At 34.5% G+C, this 22,621-nt stretch overlaps 1 protein-coding gene and 1 pseudogene across 2 annotated transcripts; both read left to right on the forward strand.

Annotated features, from left to right (window-relative positions):
• Positions 1-6: 6 nt before the first annotated feature.
• LOC120150571 lies at positions 7-14,684 on the forward strand (annotated as a pseudogene).
• A 1,675-nt stretch (positions 14,685-16,359) lies between these two features.
• On the forward strand, positions 16,360-21,459 carry LOC120150515 (SMR domain-containing protein At5g58720-like). 2 transcript variants are annotated; one of them, XM_039163202.1, is made up of 12 exons: positions 16,360-16,960; positions 17,057-17,082; positions 17,600-17,713; positions 18,366-18,451; positions 19,051-19,283; positions 19,914-19,990; positions 20,152-20,208; positions 20,474-20,541; positions 20,649-20,755; positions 20,835-20,905; positions 21,047-21,186; positions 21,271-21,458. In XM_039163202.1, exons 1-11 carry the CDS (start codon positions 16,360-16,362, stop codon positions 21,167-21,169), a joined length of 1,563 nt encoding a protein of 520 aa, XP_039019133.1. In that variant the 3' UTR covers positions 21,170-21,186; positions 21,271-21,458. The 2 variants fall into 2 exon arrangements, with proteins under 2 accessions (XP_039019133.1, XP_039019132.1); XM_039163201.1 differs by having other exon boundaries at positions 21,047-21,459.
• The last annotated feature ends 1,162 nt before the right edge of the window (positions 21,460-22,621 follow it).

A 22,621-nucleotide genomic window follows, 5' to 3' on the forward strand; every position in this document is an offset into this window, starting at 1 on the left:
GGATTTATGGCTTCTGATGATGTGAACGGTCAATGTTTTGAAGCTCTTAAATATCTGCTCCAATGGCTGCTATTATATAATCCCTCTTTGCCTTTGGTGATTGGTTCTGGATTTTGTTACCGTCTCTGTCAAGAAAAAAACATATCAATGTTTTTAATGGGAGAACGTATGAGGTCCGAAAATGTATAATCAGAATTGTTAAATTTTTTTAATATTTTCGGTTAAATGTAACTTAATATTTTAATATTTTTATAATTTAAAAGATTATTTTTTAATATTTTCAGTTGTAACTAAAATTGTTATGGAGAAGAATCATAAATGTTGTAAAATTAATATTTTAAGTCACACTTAATTGAAAATATTTTAAAAAAATTTAACATTTCCGGTTACGTATTTCTTTAATCTTAAGTTAGATTGTCGTACAACAGAACTATATGATTTTAATGTTAGTTTTGTTTTAGGAAAAGAAAAATCTTATTTGTACCAATATAGTTAGTTAAAAGATGATTAATGTTTTAAAATAAGATTTTTTTTCCTTTTATTATGAATTGAAATATTAAGGTTAAATATCTAAAAAAATAGGTGTTAAACTGATTATTTAATTGAAGGTTAAAAATATTCATATTATTAGCCTTTTAGAATTTAATCGTTTACTTACAAGATTTTTAATTTGATATTTGTAAATTTAATTTGAATATATTTATTCAACTCAATTCATCTTAAACTCTATTTTATTTAATTCGATTAAAAAAACTTATCAATTTAACTAACTAAAATTCTCATTCTATTTTACTGAATAGAAAATGTAAAGTTTTATATAAAACGACCTTTTGTTTGGGTTTCGTAAGAGAAAACTGAAAAGAGAAATTAAATGGGATAATATCATAGTGTGATCATCAAATATTCTTTATTGATCTCTCCGCTCTAAATTATATTTTAAAATAATATGTTAACTTTTTAAAATTAAGAGAAACAATAATTCTAAAAATATATTTTAATTCCAATTTAAAACTATTATATACTAAGTAAAACATCAAAATTATTCAAAATTTATTTTAAAATATTAAAATTATAAATTTTTTTGATACTTCTAAGAAGTTTTGGAATTCTTTGAGTCATTAGGATTCAAACTGCCACCGCGTAAGGGTGTTGCAGATTTTCTTCAAGAGGTATGTATTTCCTCACTACTATCTGTACGGTCAAATCTTCTTTGTGTACTTCAGTAACTAGTTATTGTTGTCAGGTGACCTCTAAAAATGATAAAGCTCAATATTGGGCTGATCCTTCAAAGCCATATGTGTTCATCCCGGTTTCAGAAATGGTCATTGCATTTAAAATTTCCAGATTTGGTAAGTCTTTAGAGTCGACACTTAGTGTTCCATATGATAAATCACAGGGCCATCCTTCAGCTTTGTCCAAAACAAATTATGCTGCATCAAGATGGGAACTTCTAAATTCGTGCTTTGCGCGAGAAAAGCTACTGATCACTAGGCATAGTTTTCTTTACATTGTCAGGACATGCCAGGTATGATTTTGGTTCCAACTTCTACACTTGTTATGTGAATCAAGATGGGAACTCATAATGTGACACCTATATGATTTGATGATATATGATGAAGTGAGAAATGTTGGTTTATTTCTTCTGTGTTTTTCATTTCTCAATAAAGAAAATAACATAGAATTGACTATCTGTCTATCTACAATGAACTTGGTATTTGAGTTTTTTTTTTTTTCTCATTATTTTCTCTTTTTGAAGTTTTTCTCATGGTTTTCACTTCTGAATCTATGTATTGCACTTTTAAGGTTGCATTTGTCACGAGCACATTATTTTTACGAACAAGACTACATCCGAGAGATGAGACTAATGGCAACCTCTACATCTCTGCCCTTTACTTCGGGGTGGTGCATTTAATGTTTAATGGATTTTCTGAGCTACCCATTTTAACATTTCGGCTTCCAGTATTTTACAAACAGCGAGATAATCTATTTCACTCAGCATGGTTGTGGTCTATCGTTAGTTGGTTTTGACGTTAACCTTACTCTGCTGTTGAAGCTATAGTATGGTCTTGTGTTGCATATTACACAGTTGGTTTTGCCCCTTCTGTTGAGATGATTGTATCTCTTATTTCACACTCTCGGATGATTTTTTCGCTCTTAGGAATTTCCTTCTATTACTTCTTGTTTTTGGATTCAGATTTTTCCGCTTCATGTTTGTAAAATTTGTAGTACACCAAATGGCAACGGTCTATTCCGAACGTTGGCTGCTGTTGCTCGAGATATAGTCATTTCAAATACCTTCGGGTCAGCTGCACTCCTACTCATACTTTTACTGGGTGGATTTCATATTCCTCAAGGCAATCTGTGTTATATTTCAACTCGGAATAGAAGATTAAACATTTTTGTTGTCGATTGACTTAATTCTTCTTTATTCAGACCAGATTAAGCCATGGTGGGTTTGGGCATCATTGCTGTCACCATTACAATATGCGCAAAGAGCAATTTGCATTAATGAATTCACAGCCACAAGGTGGAAAAAGGTGCATTAATGAACATGCTTGCATCAATTATCTGTTTATTGCTAGATATGTAATTGCCTATACATGTTTCAGATATCTTCCATTGGAAACAATACAATCGGATATAATGTTCTTCATGCACGTGGTCTACCTTCTGCTGAACATTGGTACTGGCTTCGTGTTGGTGTTTTATTACTTTATGCAGTGATTTTCAACATCATCGTGACATTTTCCCTATCCTACCTTAATCGTGGGTTGTCCTTTTTATTTATTAAAGCCATTCCCAACTTTCCTTTTCTGCAATTCTCTTATATCTTTTCTCTCTTCACCACAGCTTTAAGTAAAGAGCCAACAATTATACATGATGAAACCCAAGATAGTTCTAGTAGTACCAATGGTTAGTCATCTTTGATATAAGCTATATCAAGTTATTTTTCAATACGTAAGAGTTTGTTTGGATGATTCTTCCATTTGAATTCAGGAACTCCAGCTGCTCAGGGCAGCAGTAGGAACGGAATGATTCTTCCATTTGAACCATTAGCAATGACTTTTCACAATGTCAATTACTATATCGATATGCCTAAGCTACGATTCTTTCTCTTGTAGTTTTGTTATTACAGTTTCCTACATCTTTTATTAACGTGAAGCTTCATATTTCCTATTTTATTTCTGCCGAATATCTCAGGAAATGAGTGCACAGGGCTTACCTGAAACGAGATTGCAGCTTCTCTCAAATGTTACTGGAGTATTCAGTCCAGGTGTTCTTACGGCCTTAGTCGGGTCAAGTGGAGCAGGAAAGACTACAATGATGGATGTGCTTTCCGGGGGGGAAACTGGCGGATACATTGTAGTTGTAGGGGATATTAAGATATCAGGGTACCCAAAAGAACAGAAAACATTTGCTAGAATTTTAGGATATGTTGAGCAAAATGATATACATTCTCCTCAAGTGACGGTTGAGGAATCTCTCTGGTTTTACTCTAGTCTTCAGCTTCCGAAAGAAATTAGCAAAGCCCAGAGACTTGTGAGCTGCTTAACCCTTTGAGCATTTATGCTTGTTTTAAACTTGGTCTAGTTTCACTTCACTGATTTTCTCATGTTCTTTTTGTTCACTTACCTACAGGAGTTCGTTGAAGAAGTGATGCGTTTAGTAGAGCTTAATACATTGAGGAATAGCATAGTTGGTTTACCTGGTACCAGTGACTTATCAACTGAGCAAAGAAAACGTTTGACTATTGCCTTGGAGCTTGTTGCAGACCCTTCCATTATTTTCATGGATGAGCCTGCATCGTGACTTGATGCACGGGCAGCAGCAATCGTGATGAGAACCGTTCGTAATACTGTTGACACGGGAAGAACTGTGGTGTGCACTATTCACCAACCCGGTGTTGACATTTTTGAAGCATTCGATGAGGTCTGTTTGATTAAATGTTCTATATTTCATAGCTAGTATAAAAAAAATTATCCAAAAAATGATTTTCTTATAAATTTGCTTATCCAGCTCTTGCTTTTGAAACAAGGAGGTCGGGTTATATATTGAGGGAAGCTTGGTGTGCGCTCCCAGATTTTGATAGACTATTTCCAGGTGCATTACATCCTTACTATTTACTATCATTATTTTCAAGTTTTTGAATTTACCGGCTTTCTGAAATTCCAATTGAAGGTAACTGCAATCTACCAAACAAACTATATTTCTTTGTTTTATATAGGGTATTGATGGAATTCTCCCCATTCCTGATGGATACAACCCGGCTACATGGATGCTCGAGGTTACTAGCCATTCAGTAGAGCAGAGAATTGGTATAGACTTTGCAGACATATACAACAACTCTGCTCAATATAGGTAATTATGACTATGTCATGTTAATAATCGATTTAACTTGCTTTTGAACTGTATAAACAAACATTTTTCATACCCTTGTTACAGGGAAGTGGAAGGTTCCATTACGTGTTTGACAGTTCCACCTCTTGGTTCACAACCTTTAAAGTTTTCTTCAACATATGCGCAAAACCTACTGTCTCAGTTTTTTATTTGCCTGCAGAAGCAAAACCTTGTGTATTGGAGAAGTCCACGTTACAACCTAGTGAGACTAGTTTTTACAACGGTGTGCGCACTGATATTTGGCTCAGTTTTCTGGGACACTGGTACCAAAAGGCGAGTCATCTTGTTCATTTCATGTTTCCCTGCTAAACTCCATATCTACTATGTTATTTTTTGTCATTGTTCTACAAATCATGTAAATCATTTGGCTTCTGTAGGGATACAACTAAAGGTTTGTTCATGGTTATGGGTGCCCTTTACTCTGCATGCTTGTTTCTTGGGGTCAATAATGCTTCCTCGGTACAACCAATTGCATCCATTGAAAGAACAATATTCTATAGAGAGAAAGCAGCAGGAATGTATGCTCCAACGTCTTATGCAGCAGCACAGGTAGGTGGCATAATAGTGAAGGAAATTATGGTTCAATGTTCACTTCATTTTGACCTAAAATAGTAACACATGCTCCAATCCTTTATGGAATAGGGTCTTGTGGAGCTCCCATACATTGTTATTGTAACACCCCTAATCCGTATCCGACCCGAATATGAGTCCGAGGTGTCACATTGACTTTTTAAACTGTCACTTAAAGAAAAACAGGGAAATTTTAAACTTTCATTAAAACAAAATACGTTAATTTACATAAAAGAGATCACAAAATATAAAATCGACCAGAACATTCTGATCTGATCTTTTAGTAGCGATGCTATTCTTGCCACTTATAGTACTGCTCTTCTTGTTTCCTGGTATCTACATGTAAATCACTTACACGCTAAATCATAGACTTAGTGAGGCAATAAATAAACATGTAGCTATAGATTCATGAATATGCAGTCTGACCATTTGATCATGACATTTCAATATGCATGTGTATATTTTACTATAACCGATATAATCATGTCATGTACATATCAAACTTATATTATTGTATCACTTTCACCTTAATTTATCTTTCAATTGCCCATGTACATCTTTGAGAACAGAGGTATTTGAGTACATTGAGGTTGTGCACTAATGCTGTCACCATAACTCAATAATTTCCCTCATGGGGCACCGAACATTTGTTCAGTATTTGTCCCGAATGACCACTAGATACATCCCGAAGGACTAATATACCCTCGACTCTTGGCATGCCAACTATACCTATAGCTCTCGTATCATATAACATGGGCTTTAATATGAATACATTTCTCATTTCAAATCTCTTTCATCACTTTTTATATAAACACATAATCTTTTCCATTATATCATATACCTGGATTATATTCTCTGGCAATGATATTCGTTCATTCAATGTCATATGAACATATAATGAATTATGCATGCAATCACTATTACAATAGTATATGTATGCATATACATTGTATGGAATCATTAATTCAACTATCATAGATAGACTTATCACAAGTCTTGTCTCTATACACTTTAACTATAAAATGCACTCACCTTAGCCTTGCTTTGATTCGATTCTAATCCTTCGATTGTTCTGGAATAAGATTACGCTCTAAATCTACATAGTAATACATTGATACTTATCAGCATACGAATTGATATATTCCAAACTATTAATCCTTAGGCTAAAAGAAAGCTATTTTCATCTCTTACTGAAGGTATGCATCGATGCACTACACCATGTATCGATGCCATGTTGCAAAGAGATAGGGGTACTTAATCTTCGTGTCCTCTTCACGCTCCCATGTTGCTTCCTCTACTTTGTGATTCCTCCAGATCGATACTTCCGAAGCATTGAGACATGAAAGACATTGTGTATATTTTCCATTTCAAATGGCAAAGCTAACTGATATGCTACTGGTCCTACTCTCTTAATAATCTCGTAGGGTCCAATGAACCTAGGACTCAATTTTCCTTTACGTCCAAATCTCAGAACCTTCTTCTAATGAGAAACTTTGAGAAACACTTTGTCTCCAACTTGATATTCTATTTCATTTCTATTTAAATCTGCATATGATTTATGTCTATCAGTTGCTGCTTTGATGTTACTCTGAATCACTTGAACTTTTTCTTCCATTTCCTGAATCAACTCGTGACCAATAATTTCTTTATCATTAAGCTCAAACCAATTCAAGGGCGTACGACACCTTCTTCTATAAAGAGCTTCATAGGGAGCCATTTTGATGCTTGACTGATAACTATTGTTATATGCAAATTCAGCAAGTGGAAAATACCTTTCCCACGATCCTTTGAATTCGATTACGCAAGCTCTAAGCATATCCTCCAGAATTTGGATAGTTCGCTCAGATTGTCCATCGGTCTGAGGATGAAATGTTGTACTAAAGTTCAACCGAGTTCCCAACGCTCTATGTAATGATTTCCAAAATCGCGATGTGAATCTAGGATCCCGATCAGAAATTATGGAAACAGGTACACCATGTAAACGTATAATTTCTCTAACATATAGTTCGGCATATTTATCCATGGAGAAATCAGTTCGCACCGAGAAAAAATGGGTTGACTTAGTCAATCTATCTACAATCACCCAGATTGAATCCCTTTTGTTCGGAGTTAAAGGTAACCCCATCACAAAATCCATTGTTACATTCTCCCATTTCCACTGAGGAATTGATACTGATTGTAATAGTCCCGATGGAACCTGATGCTCAGCTTTGACTTGTTGACAAGTCATATACTTTGATACAAATTCTGTAATGTCTTTCTTCATTCCAGGCCACCAATATCGACTCTTGAGATCCATATACATTTTGTTTCCTCCTGGGTACAGCGTTAATAGACTACAGTGAGCTTCCGCTAATAGATCAGTCTTTAATTCATTATCATCTGGAATCACTAGCCTCCCTTGATAATATAGGTTCCCATCCATTTTCATCTTATAATCTGTACACTCTTCATTCCTTATTTGATGTAGCTTCTTTGAACACTTTTCATCTCTAGCCTGCAATACTCTAATTCGATCTAACCATGATGGCTTGAGAGCCAATTCTACACATATGGCACCGTCTCCTCTTAACGATAGTCTAGCATCCAAAGCTCGTAATGCTGCAAATGTCTTTCGACTTAAGGCGTCCACTACCACATTCGCTTTCCCTGATAGAAATCGATCACTACGTCATAATCCTTGAGAAATTCCACTCATCTTCTCTGTCTTAAATTCAACTCTTTCTGAGTTATCAAATACTTTAAACTCTTATGATCTGTATATAAGTAACACTTTTCACCATACAAGTAGTGACGCCAGATCTTAAGAGCAAACACTACTGTCGCCATCTGCAGATCGTGTGTAGGATAATTCTTTTCGTGTGGTTTTAGTTGCCTCGAAGCATAGGCCACTACTTTGCCTTCTTGCATTAACACGCATCCCAAACCGCTATGAGACACATCACTGTACACTACAAAGTTCTTGCCAGACTCGGATTGAATCAACACTTGAGCTTCTGTCAAAATCTTTTTTAACCTTTCAAAACTCTCTTGACATTCGTGGGTCCACGAAAATTTTATCTCCTTTCTCAACAGCTTAGTTAGGGGTAATGCTATTATGAAAAAGTTTTTAACGAACCTTCGATAATAACCAGTTAATCCCAGAAAACTTCTAACTTCCAATACATTCTTTGGAACTTCCCACTCCAAAATAGCTTTAATCTTTTGATGATCCACTCGAACTCCTTCTGCAGAAATTACATGTCCAAGGAATATCACTTCACTCAACCAGAATTCACATTTAGAAAGTTTAGCATAAAGCTTCTCATCTCGTAAAATTTGTAAGATAATTTTCAAATGCGAACTATGCTCTTCCTCTGACTTTGAATATATTAAAATATCATCAATGAAAACCACTATGAACTGATCCAAATAGGGTTAGAATATTATGTTCATTAAATCCATGAAAGTAGCTGGTGCATTCGTAACTCCAAACGACATCACGATAAACTCATAATGACCATACCTCGTTCTAAATGCCGTCTTTGGAACATCTTTCTTTTGAATCTTCAATTGGTGATAACCCGAGCGTAAATCAATTTTCGAGAATATTGAAACTCCCTTTAATTGATCAAATAAATCGTCGATTCGAGGAAGTGGATATTTATTCTTGATAGTCACTTTATTGAGTTGCCTGTAATCAATGCAGAGATGCATTGAACCATCTTTCTTCTTAACAAACAAAACAGGAGCTCCCCAAGGCGAAACACTAGGTCTAATAAAACCCTTATCTAGCAATTCTTGTAATTGAATCTTTAATTCTTGCAACTCTTTTGGAGCCATTCTGTATGGTGTCATTGCAATAGGTGAAGTTACATACATTATTTCAATATGGAATTCCACTTCTCTATCTGGAGGCAAACCAGTTAACTCTGTAGGAAAAACGTCAGAAAACTCTCTGACTATAGGAATTTCGTCAATCCATTTCTCCTTGGTTCTAACATCCAATACATTAGCAATGAACCCTTGACATCTCTGTAACATTAACTTCTTCGCCGACATTACTGAAATTACATTTGCTAATGGATTCCATCATTCACTAAATACCACCACTTCTACCCCTTCTGGACTTCTCAACGTTACTCTTTTCATTCTACAGTCAACATTAGCATAGTAACGATATAACCATTCTATTCTCAGTATCACCTCAAATTCATCAAAAGGTAATTCCATCAGATTAACAGGAAATTCAATTCCCTAAATCCGTATGGGACATCCTCGACTCACCATATTTATACGAGCACTGTGCCCTAAGTCACTATCACTTCATTGCTAGTAGTTTCTAACGGAATGTTCAATTCTCTCACTAACTTACTAGTAATGTATGAATATGTAGACCCCGTATCAATCAATACCATAACATGTTTATCAAACAATAAAAATGTACCAATTACAATCTCTGGGACATCCCTATCCTCATTGGTCTTGAGATTATACACTCGAGTCGTGGAGTGTATCTCTTGTTGAGCAGATGACTCTGACTGATTTCTTTCTCTGCCTCTACCTCTTCCCCTTTGGCCTGCAGAAATAGACCTCTCTAGTTGTGTAGAATCATCAGCTACCCTGGGACAATCCCGAACAAAATGTCCGGTCTCCCCACATATAAAACAAGCTCCAGAAATTATCCTACATATCCTTGAATGATTCTTTCCACAATGTGGACATTGTCTGACTTCACTTTGATTAGCTCTCTCAGCTCCAGATCCCACTGACTGAGTTTGTCTACCTCTCATCAGATTCGATCCTCTAGCAGAGGATGCCACTGACTCTGATCTCCCTTGGGGTCAAGAACCAGCATCTTTGCCCCTTTTTGATGGTGCAGAACTTGAAGAAGCACCCGTTCTTTTGACTGTCTGAGCTCTTGAATTTTCAAATCTCTCATTCTGAGCTCTTTCTAAAGCTTTGGTACAATTGACTACCTCTTGAAACGAGGATAAATTCAATACATTCAACATTTTCTTCAACCGAGGACGTAACCCCTCTACGAACCATTCACAAGCAACCTTCTATATAGGAACAAGCTCGGCAGCAAAGCGACTCAACTTATTGAATTCACACTCGTACTCATATACAGTGTGATTTCATTACTTCAAATTCATGAACTCTTGTTTCATCTGTCGAAAAAATTGATCTCCGATATACTTATGCTTGAATTCTTCTAAAAACAATGACCAAGTTACTTGATTAATAGACATCCTCAATATAACATTGGTATACCAAATCCTTGTTTGCCCTCTTAACAAGAAAATTACTCCATCTAGCTTCTCAGCATCGGAATAATGAAGTCCCTCAAGCATGACTTTCACGTCATTAAGCCAAAGGCCCGCAGTAACAGGACATTCATCAGCTTCCCCTCTAAACTCTGGATATCCTAAACCCTTCAACTCTTTCGTAACATTCATTTTCGGAGTTGAAGTAGTAGGAGGTTGGAAATGCGTCAATACCGCGTCTAACGTTCTAAAGAATACATCTTGATCATTCACAGGCACTCCAGAGGGTGTCTGTTCTTCACTCTGCCTGGCCAGGGCAGGTGAATTGCTACTTTCAGCGGGTCTATCATCTTCCGCTTCATTTCTAGAACTACCATATCCGGACATCTATTAAGACACAATAATATCATTCTATTAGCAAAACAACATACTTATTATTCTATCAGATCAAAAGTTTTCACTAATTTGTTGGCATGTATACATTATAAGACTCTCTAGACTTCGGTTTATGCCGATAATCGACTAAATCGTAGCTCTTATACCATTAAATGTAACACCCATAACCCGTATCCGACCCAAATTTGAGTCCGAGGTGCCACATTGACTTTTCAAACTTTGCCACTTAAAGAAAAACAGGGAAATTGTAAACTTTCATTAAAACAAAATATGTTAATTTACATAAAAGAGATCACAAAATAAAAAATCGACCAGAGCATTCGTAATTAACAACTTATTACATGCCAACACTCTATACACAACCCAAAATACCTACTTTGCCAATTACTTCTGATCTGATCTTTTAGTAGTGATGTTATTCTTGCTACTTCTAGTACTGCTCTCTTGTTTCCTGGTACCTACGTGTAAATCACTTACACGCTAAGTCATAGACTTAGTGAGACAATAAATAAAAATGTAGCTATAGATTCATGAATATGCATTCTTATCATTTGATCATGACATTTCAATATACATGTATATATTTCACTATAACCGATATAATCATGTCATGTACATATGAAACTTATATTCTTGTATCACTTTCACCTTAATTTATCTTTCAATTGCCAATGTACATCATTGAGAACAGAGGTATTTGAGTACATTGAGGTTGTGCACTAATGCTGCCACCACAACTCAATAATTTCCCTCATGGGGCACCGAACATTAATTCAGTATTTGTCCCGAAGGACCACTATGTCCCGAAGGACCACCGGATACGTCCCGAAAGACTAATATACTCTCGACTCTTGGCATGCCAACTATACCTATAGCTCTCGTATCATATAACATGGGCTTTAATATGAATACATTTCTCATTTCAAATCTCTTTCATCACTTTTCATATAAACACATAATCTTTTCTATTATTTCACATACATGGATTATATTCTCAGGCAATGATATTCGTTCATTCAATGTCATATGAACATATAATGAATTATGCATGCAATTACTATTACAATAGTATATGTATGCATATACATGGGTATGGAATCGTTAATTCAACTATCAGAGAGAGATAGACTTATCACAAGTCTTGTCTCTATACACTTTAACTATAAAATGCACTCACCTTAGCCTTGCTTTAATTCGATTCTAATCCTTCGATTATTCTGGAATAAGATTACGCTCTAAATCTACATAGTAATAAATTGATACTTATCAGCATACGAATTGATATATTCCAAACAATTAATCCTTAGGCTAAAAGAAAGCTATTTTCATCTCTTACTGAAGGTATGCATCGATGCACTACACCATGTATCGATGCATCCCTTGACGGGTGCATCGATGCACTATCCATGCATCGGTGCATAAATCCTATTTGATGTTTGTATTTTAAGCAGGTGCATCGATGCACTCCTTATGTATCGATGCACTAATGGCATTCGATGTTCATTTATTTTAAATGAATGCATCGATACACTCCATGTGCATCGATGCACCTTCAACAAATTCTGGGATTTTCTCTTGATGCATCGGTACACGTTGAATGTGCACCGAAACGTGTACCGATGCACTCTGCCCAGAATTCATTTCTTGAACCCGAAAACTTATCCATTTTAGCTTAAATCTTTCATGTTTCATTCCCTTTTATATTCTTAACTCCAATACACATACTTAAACCAATCTATACTCATTTATTTCATCTTAAACCTCAAAATCCTATCCTCCTTGTGAAATCCAAAAATTATATCAACTTTGCAACATGATTTAATTCCACTTCTAACCCTTAATATGTCTTAACTAGATTGATGACAAGTCAAATTTAACTTTCAATTCTAGATATGAATTCTATTCCAAGATTTCATTCAAGAACCTCTAATCTTTAATCTCTTCTAACTCCATCATCCTTTGATTTTAAGATAACTTAAGCTTTCCTTAAGCTTAGTTATCATCTAATAATCAAAACTCAATCTTAAATTTAACAAGAAACTCAATAATCAGAAAACTCACATTTGTTTTGCTTTACACTTACAAGGACAAAAGAAGAAGAAAAGAACTTTGAAAGCCTTTGTGTTCTCCCCTCTTCAACCCACGTGGATACATATATAACCCTTCTTTTCTTATTCCCTTCGAAATGACCTCTTTGCCCTTCTATTCCTTCTTCCTTTCAATTCAATTCCATACAATAATTTACAAATAAATCTTTATACTATTCAATCATCCTATTTTAATCACCAAATTATGAGACTTTACAATTTAGTTACTAACCCGGTATTGAGGATGTTACAGTTATGCAGACAGTTCTGTTTGGGTTGTCACTTATTTCATGATTAATTTTGAAAGGACAGCTAGTAAGATTCCCTATTTCCCTTTAATATGATTTTTCTTTTGTTTGAAAATATATTTGGAACAAATGTATTTCAAAATTGTAATGGCGAACACGTTATCGCGATTGATATAACGACCGTTATTTAATCTGCTTAATACTAGAATTCTATGTGAAGCGTGTACTAAATGCTACTTGCTTATATAAGAATCATTCTGCTATTATGCAGGAAAATTTGTCCTTTATCTTGTGTTCATGTTCCTTACCTTCACATATTTCACCTTTTACGGTTTGATGGCTGTTGGTCTCACACCTACTCAACAAACAGCAGCTGTCGTCTCTTCTGCCTTTTACTCATTATGGAATCTCCTCTGATGTTTCCTTATCCCAAAGCCAGTAAGTAGTACAATGCTCTATACTGTTATCTATTAAAACAATGTTAATAATATTTCTTTAGTCTTTAATAAGTCAAGAAGCAGGGATGGACCAAGGTATGTATTCTTTTATTTTATATGATAATCAATTTTCACCTTTAGTATAAAATTTAAGGTCAGGTTTTGTCAAAAAATATTATTAATTGTATAACTTATTCATAGAATAAAAAATCTTGTTTTAATTTTTTGGCTTAATATAAAAAAGATGCCCAATCTATACCTCTTTTTCTATTTAGACGCCTAAACTTTTTTTCGGTTAATTTAGATGCCTAGCATTTTTCAACGTTATCATTTAGACTATATCGTAACGATCGTTAAAAAATCCGTTAAAATTAGTCAAACAATTAGTATTTGGCACATAGCTTGATTTTTTATTTCCTTTAATTTTTAAAAAAATAAAGTTCATAAATAAAAAACAGTTTTTCATATTTTTCATAAAATACCCAAGACCTTCAATTTCGGTGTCAACCACCACCCGACTCACCCGTTGGCCACCACCATAGCTGGCAATCATCAACTCATCCGTCGACCACCAGCCTGCTGATCACTCACCAATCGATTGAGATGGATGAGTGTTGAGATTTATGAATTTAGTGTTTGGATTTAGGGTATGAGATTAGGGATTTTGGAGATTTGAAGTCACGATCGGAGATGGGTGGGTAGGTGACAATGGGTGGGTAGGTGGCCGGTGGGGGCGACAACAGCGGTGTACGGTTGTGGGGTGGAGTGGATACTTTGAGATTAATGATTTTGAGAATTTTGAGTTTTTTTAATAATAATAATAATTTTAATTTTTTTTAAAAAAAAATTTATAAACATGTCATGTGTCATATTTTGAGTGGTTGATAGAATTTTTTAATGTCTGTTACGGTCGGATACCTTAATGAAACATAAATTGGTCTAAAAAAATTAAACACCTAAATGAGAAAAGAGATAGTTTAAACAATTTTTTTTAATTTAAGCTGTTTTTTATTAATTTTACTTGGAGTGCAGAGAATTCCAGTATGGTGGATCTGGTTCGACTACATGTGCCCGGTTGCATGGACTTTAAAAGGTATTATTAGTTCACAACTGGGCGATGTTGAAACCATGATTGTTGAACCAACATTTAAAGGCACAGTTCAAGAGTATATATCAACAGAATTCGGCATTGGTCCCGGGTTGACAGCACCTTCAGTGGCAGTGCTAATCGGATTTTGCATTTTATTTTTCTCCATCTTTGCTTTCTCCCTAAATTTTTCCAGAAAAGATGAAAGATGAATTTCAGAGCCATGGTCTTCAGTTTCAGTTGGAAATGCCCAAAACATATTCATCAGAAGCTCCCCAGCATTCTTTGACGATGCCACTTGGTAGCCATTAACGTCCATAGGGGGAAAGAAAATGTAAAAATAACCCAAACCAAATACAATTTAGTTTAATGTTGTTGCAAGGACGTGAGCTAGTTGGATAGTTAATGTTATAAACTCGCCATTCATTATTGTATCTTGCCATCGCAGTTATTGTCAAATGAATTGTTAATGAAAATTTGATTTTGAAAGATAGTATTTCATATTTATTTCCTTTTTTTTACTGTAGTTATTGTCAAGGAATTATTAATGAAAATTTTAAACTTAATAAAAATAGTATTAATACGATAGTCAAAGACAATTGTTTCCTTATGAAATATTTGGAATCCCAACATCCAAAATTGTCTTATTAATACGAGTTTCATCAAGTTTAAGACATGTCTCACCAGCTCAAAATAAACGATGTTTTGTCAAGATATTTTTAAATCTCACATTATTTAAATATTTTCTTCTAAATATACACTCAATGATAGATTGAAAAATACCTATAAGCACGTGCCGTCGTCATCCAATTGGCTCATGCTTGGGCAAATACATGTCTTTGACATCTACAATGTGTTATTTATTTTAAATAAACTTCGTATAGTTTTCTTAAAGTTTTTAGCCCATTATTTTTATTTTTATTCATTTTCGTCCTAGATAATGTCAATATGAGAGAAACTATTTAGAAACTCTGTTATATAGGTAAAAGACACACCCTACAAAAAGCGTTTTTCTAAAGTATTTCTAATGTGACACTTCTTTATTAAAAAAATGTAATTTTCATCAATAACATTATTCACATAAATATAACCTTGTAGCACGCACATTAGACCTACCCAAAATATAACCTTGTAATATTTTTATCCTCTATCTCCGAATCTAAACAGGCCACGTGTTTCTTCTTGATAACTCTTATCTAAACTATTCAACCAATCACATTTAATTATTTAGCCATCTATCGGCCAATTTTTAATTGCAAACAAGTCAGATTCTTTAAAAGCGCGTGGGGTCAAAGAATTCTAAACTTTCCCTGTCCCCCACCGCAGAGAATCTCAACGAAGTCATTGTCTGAGAGAAAAAAAGGAATAATTATTATTAAGGTAAACTACATGTTTAGTATCTATAAACTATTGATTTTATTTTATTTTGGTACTTAAATTTTTGTTTTCAAATATTTAATTTAAGTTTTAATTTAGTACACATCATTAAAAATGTAACAGAACTATGATGTGATATTTCTTTTTATATTTTCAATAATGATATGGCATTACCATGTGTTAAATTGTTAATGACGGTACCAAAATGAAACTTATATTAAACATTAGGTATGTTTTTGAAAAAAAATAAAATTTAGATATCAAAACTGAATAAAAGTAGTAGTTCAGATACTATATATATAGTTTACCCTAATTATAAAAAAAAAACTCAACGTCTCAATTTTTCAATAACCCCTTTCTTCCAAATTTAGTCGGCAAATTTATATTTTCAGAAACCCCTCTTTGGCCCCTAAATCTGACTTTTCTTTTTCAGTCTCACCCCCTTTCTTCCTTGTTTCCCATCCTCTTCTTCTTCTCCTTCTTCGAAATTAGGGTTCACAGTCCCCATTAATGAAGCGAAGTACCTCGAAGAAGAAGAGGCGGCCATCTGCGACGAAAGCGCCGGCCGTCAACGATTCGTCATGTGACGCTTCACGTAAGATGGATCAGCGGCGAGAAGAAAACAATGAAGCACGAAAAGTGCATCTCAACTCGTTAATGGAAGCCTTTGGTTCGATCTCTCTAGATGAAGCCAATTCAGCTTATAATCAAGCGAACGGAGATTTGGACGGAGCGGCTGAGATTCTGTCCAATTTGACCGATAACGGTAACAACAGTGAAGATCCTGATCCATCGACGAGTTCCGTCTCGTGTGGGTCTTCATCATCAGGTTCTTCCGGGTCCAGTTTTGCCGAAACGGGCTGCGTTCAAGATCTGAATAGCGGGAGGGGACGTAGCAGAGGAGGAAAGCAGCAGAAGCGAGTGGTAGCGGCAACGGGGACTGTTTCGACGGTTCTGGGGAAAGATTACGTTAGGTCAAGCCCATGGCGAGACCCGGCTGCAGCTGCACCTGCGAGATCGGTGTTGGTGAAGGAAGAAGCGGAGCAGTTTTTATGCTCAATGCTTGGGGACGAGTGTGAACTTAGCATGGCTGTTATTAGAGATGTTTTATGTGAGTGTATTTATTTATTCGTAAAAAAGTTCAGGGAATAATTAGTATATTTATTTATTTTTCATGTTAAATGAACAAAAAAGTTTATTTTTGCAGGTCAGTGCGGGTACAATGTGGAGAAGGTATCGTGAGTCCTAAAAATCTGTATTTACTTCCTTTGTAGATTTTGATGTACCTAAACACGAAAACAGTTTCAGAGGCGTTAGCCGTTAGGAATTAATTGAGAAAAAACGTAAAATTCTCTTTTAAATGGCTAAATGCTCCCTTTATAGCATACATGGTGCTTTATCATGCTTCTCTGGTAAGAATTAACTGATCTTTAACCACACATCAGTGCATCCAAAGATCAGGGAACCTATGGGTATAAATTGGTTATCACCTTTTAAATAGGCAAATATGTAAATTTGGTTACTGATTAAGACAGGGTTGGACTGTGTTGAGTGTTGACTTCATACTTCTGTGATTCTTTCCCTCTTGGGATGATTGACTCTTGAGTTAAATCTATCTTTAAAAAAGTGGTAACTAAGGGATAAGTTACTGAAATACAGCTTTTTGTACATTACTGTTATGGATGGTTGTTTCTGATTTGCCGTCCTTTTGAAGAATGCCACTCTGAGTCAGTGTATTCTTTCTTTCCAGGCCTTGGATACATTACTTGATTTATCTGGTTCCTCCTACGAAAATTCCAAGAATTTTAATGACAATGTTAACAGTAGACAGGATATAGAATTCGTTATTGAATGTGCAGACAATGTAAGTAATATGTTTTTTTTTCTTTTGCTTAAAATGTTTCAAGATTTGTGGATCATTTCACTCTTTTTTTTTTATAACATCATTTGTTTTAAAGTTTGTTAGATATTTATACACTGATTTTGTAGCAGTTCCTGTTTATCTTTTTCTTTTTGATTAATAATTCTTGTTTTTCCTACTGGAGCTGTTTGAGTGTTATTAGAATGCTTATTGTTTTCTTAAGAGAGGTAGTGGAGACTCAAAGAGAAATTACTGTGTTTGGTCTGGCTAAAATATTTATTTAGTGTTCAATCTGAAGATGGTTTATCTTTCCTTATACCAAGCTTGAGGATTTGGCAATGATTCAAATGAGAGTTGGGTTGAGGCTTTGAAGTCAAGGTTCATCTCTATATAGCAAACCAGTCTAACTGAAGAGAACTTTCATTTCTTATAATTCATTGAGTTAGTCATTAAAGGAGTAAAACAGGACATAAACCCCCTTGTTTACGGAAAAGAGCACTGGTGGATGTATAAGATTATATTTGTGTAGCATAATTTTATTTTGTAATTATTTATAATTTGCATTACTTTGCCTTTTCTCAAATAATTTGAAATCTCTCTGAAGCATTTTACATTGCATTGTATTCTGAATGGTGATTTATAAAATTTCCAACAGTTAACAGATAGGACATCTGACTGCATGTCTAATTCATCAGAAAGCGAACTCCAAGATGGTATATGGTCAATGGACTATTGTTGCAGGTAATTTAGTCTGTCTGCCATTCTCCTTGACTCGTTTATTCTTTTTCTTTTGGTGCTTCTTCGCATGCTAGAGTTGTATAGAATAACTTAAGATTCTAGATGACCAAATGATGTTGAGCTATTTCATTTCATGCATGCCTTGAAGAATGAGATAATTTACATTAGAAACCATTCTTGTTGATGAATTAATTGCCTGCTAGACATAGAAGAATCTGCAGAAAGAATGAGACAACAATTTCCTAATCACAGTATAAAGAAAATCTCTTCAGGTTGTTGTCAGAGTGGTCTAAATGTGTGTTTTGCCTGTTGTGTGTGTGCGTGCATTTTAAAACTCACATTGCATATTAATTATACTGACAATACGATTGTAGCTGAGAATTACTTTTGGTTGAAAGAATCGTGCTGCATCTTCATATATGTGCCATCTTTGAATACAATTATCTCAAGAATCTTGTAAATACTTGATTTAGAATGCTTGAGTGTTGCCTTGGCTGTGTTAGTATTGTAGAAAGCTTTTGTAAATTTCTCCTGTTTTAATAATCTCAATCATAAAAAACCATGATCATGACTAGAAATTTTAACCGCCCCTTTAATTTTAGGAATTACGCAAAGGTTCTCACTAGTTCTGAAGCTATGCCTCCATCTTGCCGAAGGAGTAATATGTTGAATCTCCCGCAAGAGGTGTTGGATTCTTTATTTAACATCCCCAAGAATTCTGAACATGAACCACACACTCTGAGTTGGAGGAATGTAGTGAAGAAGATGCAGTCATTGGGACCAGCTATTGATGTTTGTCCATCTACTGATGCAGAGACTCAGGAGGATATCTATGGTATTCTCTTGTTAGTTTTCTCAGGCTTTGCATGTTATTGTATGTATGGGTTTGTTAGTACTTTGACCTCTTGTTTCGAAATTGGATTATGAATATAAGTATAAACAGTCAATTTTGATGAGGCCCTACGAAAAATTGTACTTGAGCATTTTTATTAAAAGGGCCATACTGAAAATTTCTTTAAATATAAATTATCTTGTCATTATTAGTCGCTATGTTGGGTACATATGCATTGATACTTCTTTCTTCTCTTTGTCCTACCAAAATTTGAATATACAAGCAGTCGGATCTACTTGAATAACTCCTCCCTTAAGTTATTATGAGAAATTTAGACATATCAATATCCATTGAATTGGTTCGATCATTCGTGTTTCTCTGTTAGACCTCAAAAATTTAATCTGAAATGAAAAGAAGAAAAAGGAACTTAAGAATTTAAGGTGATTCTTGATTAAATGTGCTTTTTTAGGGTTTGTGTTGTTTTTATTTCCCGTTTCATGTGGCATTTATAATCATTTTTTTCAAAATATTCAACATAAACTCATTTGTACAAACCTATATATATATATATATATATTTCTGCACTTTTCTGCATTAGCTTTTTTTTATAATTCAAATTTTCTGGAATTGTAGTTAAGGGAGACGAATATCACAAATTTAGAAAGAGGGCCAATGAGCATTGGGATTCTGTGAGATCCTATCATCAGAAGGTATGGTGTTTATAGCAATATATATTATTATTATTTCTATAAACCAAATATATATATTATGAATATCACAAATATAACTTGCATTGTGCAGTTTGAGTTTTACTTTTTTATTTTATGAGTTTTGATGACTATTTGGCAATGGAATGAACATTCTTCAACAGGCTGTTACTGCATATTCAAAGGGGGAGTTGGGGTATGCCGCATATCTTTCTGACCAGGTGTGTTTTCTGCTTGAGGGAATTTTTTGAATCACAATGTGTGGCTTACAAGTTTGAGATGCGATGCCATGTTATTGGAAAATTTTGAAAAGGAAATAAATACGGGAAACCAAAATGTAGGAACATGATAACTGGAGATACTATCCCATAATGTTTGCTTTTCATTTTCTCTGCTTGACTTCAATATGATGTCCTATGGCAAATTCGCTACAAGAGTTTGCTTTAGAATACAATTCTGACATGATGATACCTTACATCTGAATAGGGAAATGTACAGACTAAATTGGCAAGGGAAGCAGATGAAAGGGCAAGCCAGGACATATTTAAAGCTAGGTTAGTCCTTGTATAACTATCTGAATCACTGAACATGAAGTATTCGCTTTGCCTCTACCTTCTCTTCTTCTTGTGGTCAGTCAAACTAATATAACCTGTCTTTACAGGAACAAAGCTTTTGAAAACGTGATAACCATTGATTTGCACGGGCAACATGTCAAACAAGCAATGAGGCTTTTAAAACTACACCTTCTATTTGGAATACACGTTCCTTGTAAGAATTTGTTCATCCTGATTGCACGAGTATGTGTGTGCTTGTGATGTACATATTACTTTCCTTATTGTGCTTTCAGCGGTTCGAACTCTAAGGGTTATCACTGGATGTGGAATGCATGGCATGGGGAAGTCAAAAGTGAAACAGTCGGTATGTGTCTAAATCATCCCTGATCCAGCTAACATTGATTCATTTTCTTCGTTGCATACCTTTTACTTTATGCTTGTCTTAGGTCAGTGTAGTTTATGCTCTTGTTGTCTATTATTTTATGTCACCGATGGATGCATGCAGATCATTAAGCTTCTCGAGAAGGAAGATATTCAGTGGCGCGAAGAAAACCGCGGAACTTTACTAGTCAAGCTCGATGGATACAGAGAGTTTAGCTTTTTAGATGCCAGTAGTGACACCGAGTAATAATTATCTTATACCAGGTTTGCCTCATCACCATCTGTTTGTATAAGAAAGACAAGGATGCATGTAATCTAACAGGGGTTAATGTAGTGGTTCAAAACCAGGCATCAGATGTTCATATGTACATTACCACAAGTCCTTGTACTCTTTCCGCCATAGGTAGATGGAAGCTTCACGAAGACGAGGCTTCCGTGTTCCTGTATGTTGAGTTAAGCAAAATCATGTATCTGCATCGGTTATTGGGTAATGACAGACTCATGACTGTAATTTCCTCGGTTATAAACAAAGATTATGTTGCTGTGTTCTTTTACTTTCATTGCAAGTTAACATCGTAGCCTGTTTGTTTGACAAGATGGAGGAATGGGTGAGGATTGTTTTTATTTACACCTTTTTTGTAATATCTTACTAGGATTCTTTTGCCAACTTAAGTTCATATGTATTTAGCATTTTATAAGATATAATTAAGTTTAAACTACAACTATCATTTTTGTTTCGTTTTGGTAATCAAACTATTTTCTGTCAAAATCATATTTAATGTTATGTTTTAGTTTTATTTTGATCACCACGTTATAAAATTAATGGCTATACTAATATGTCATCATAAGTAATACCATATCGTTTTTAAGAAAACACACACTCAAGTACACCAAATACACCATGCTTGGGTAAGAAAAAGAATTTGGATGGATAAAACGTCTCTAAGACTATTTCTTTACCAAATTAGGTAGAATTTTGAGCCAAAGGAGTATGAATGCCAACCCTATAAAGATGGGTAATCCTTAGTAATCTAGATAACCGAGAAGAATAATGTAATTGGACCAAAATATAAATAAGATGAAAATTTTGAACAAATAGGAAAAATTCTCACAAGATTTTTACTCAAAGAATATACTTTATTGATGGATGAATTGCCAATATTACATAAAAAGGTGTCTATTTACAGGTTTTAAAAGTAAAAAAAATAATAAATTAAAATAAATAATAGAAAGTATGAGGTTGAATTTAATTATAAATAATTAAAATTTTATAATAAATTTGAAACTTTATATTAGATTATCTATTTTTTTTTGCACACATTATCTTCGTTAAAATAGATATATATTGAGTTCTTAATGTCTGATTGAAGTGTTTTAAAATGCGTTGGACAATTGAATGAAAGACAATTCATATGTAAAAGATATATCGACTAGAAATTTTTGGATTCCATCCAAAAGTTCGCTGCAAGTCAGATGATATTCAAGTCTTCAAAAGCAGTTTCAATTTCATGTCTAAAATAAATTGTTTCACCCCTCCTATGCTCGCACCCGAAAGAGTGAAAGTATCACGAGACTATTATTCTCTTCCTAAAATACATTTTTTTTTGAGAAATTCCTAAAAGACATTTGATAGTATGTACAATGTGACCTTTCTTTTCAATGTGGATTAATATCATCCACCTCTTTAAAACATGACATG

This window comes from Hibiscus syriacus, unplaced genomic scaffold, assembly GCF_006381635.1.
Source record: "Hibiscus syriacus cultivar Baekdansim isolate YM2019G1 unplaced genomic scaffold, ASM638163v2 tig00111022_pilon, whole genome shotgun sequence".
Classification (NCBI taxonomy): domain Eukaryota; kingdom Viridiplantae; phylum Streptophyta; class Magnoliopsida; order Malvales; family Malvaceae; genus Hibiscus; species Hibiscus syriacus.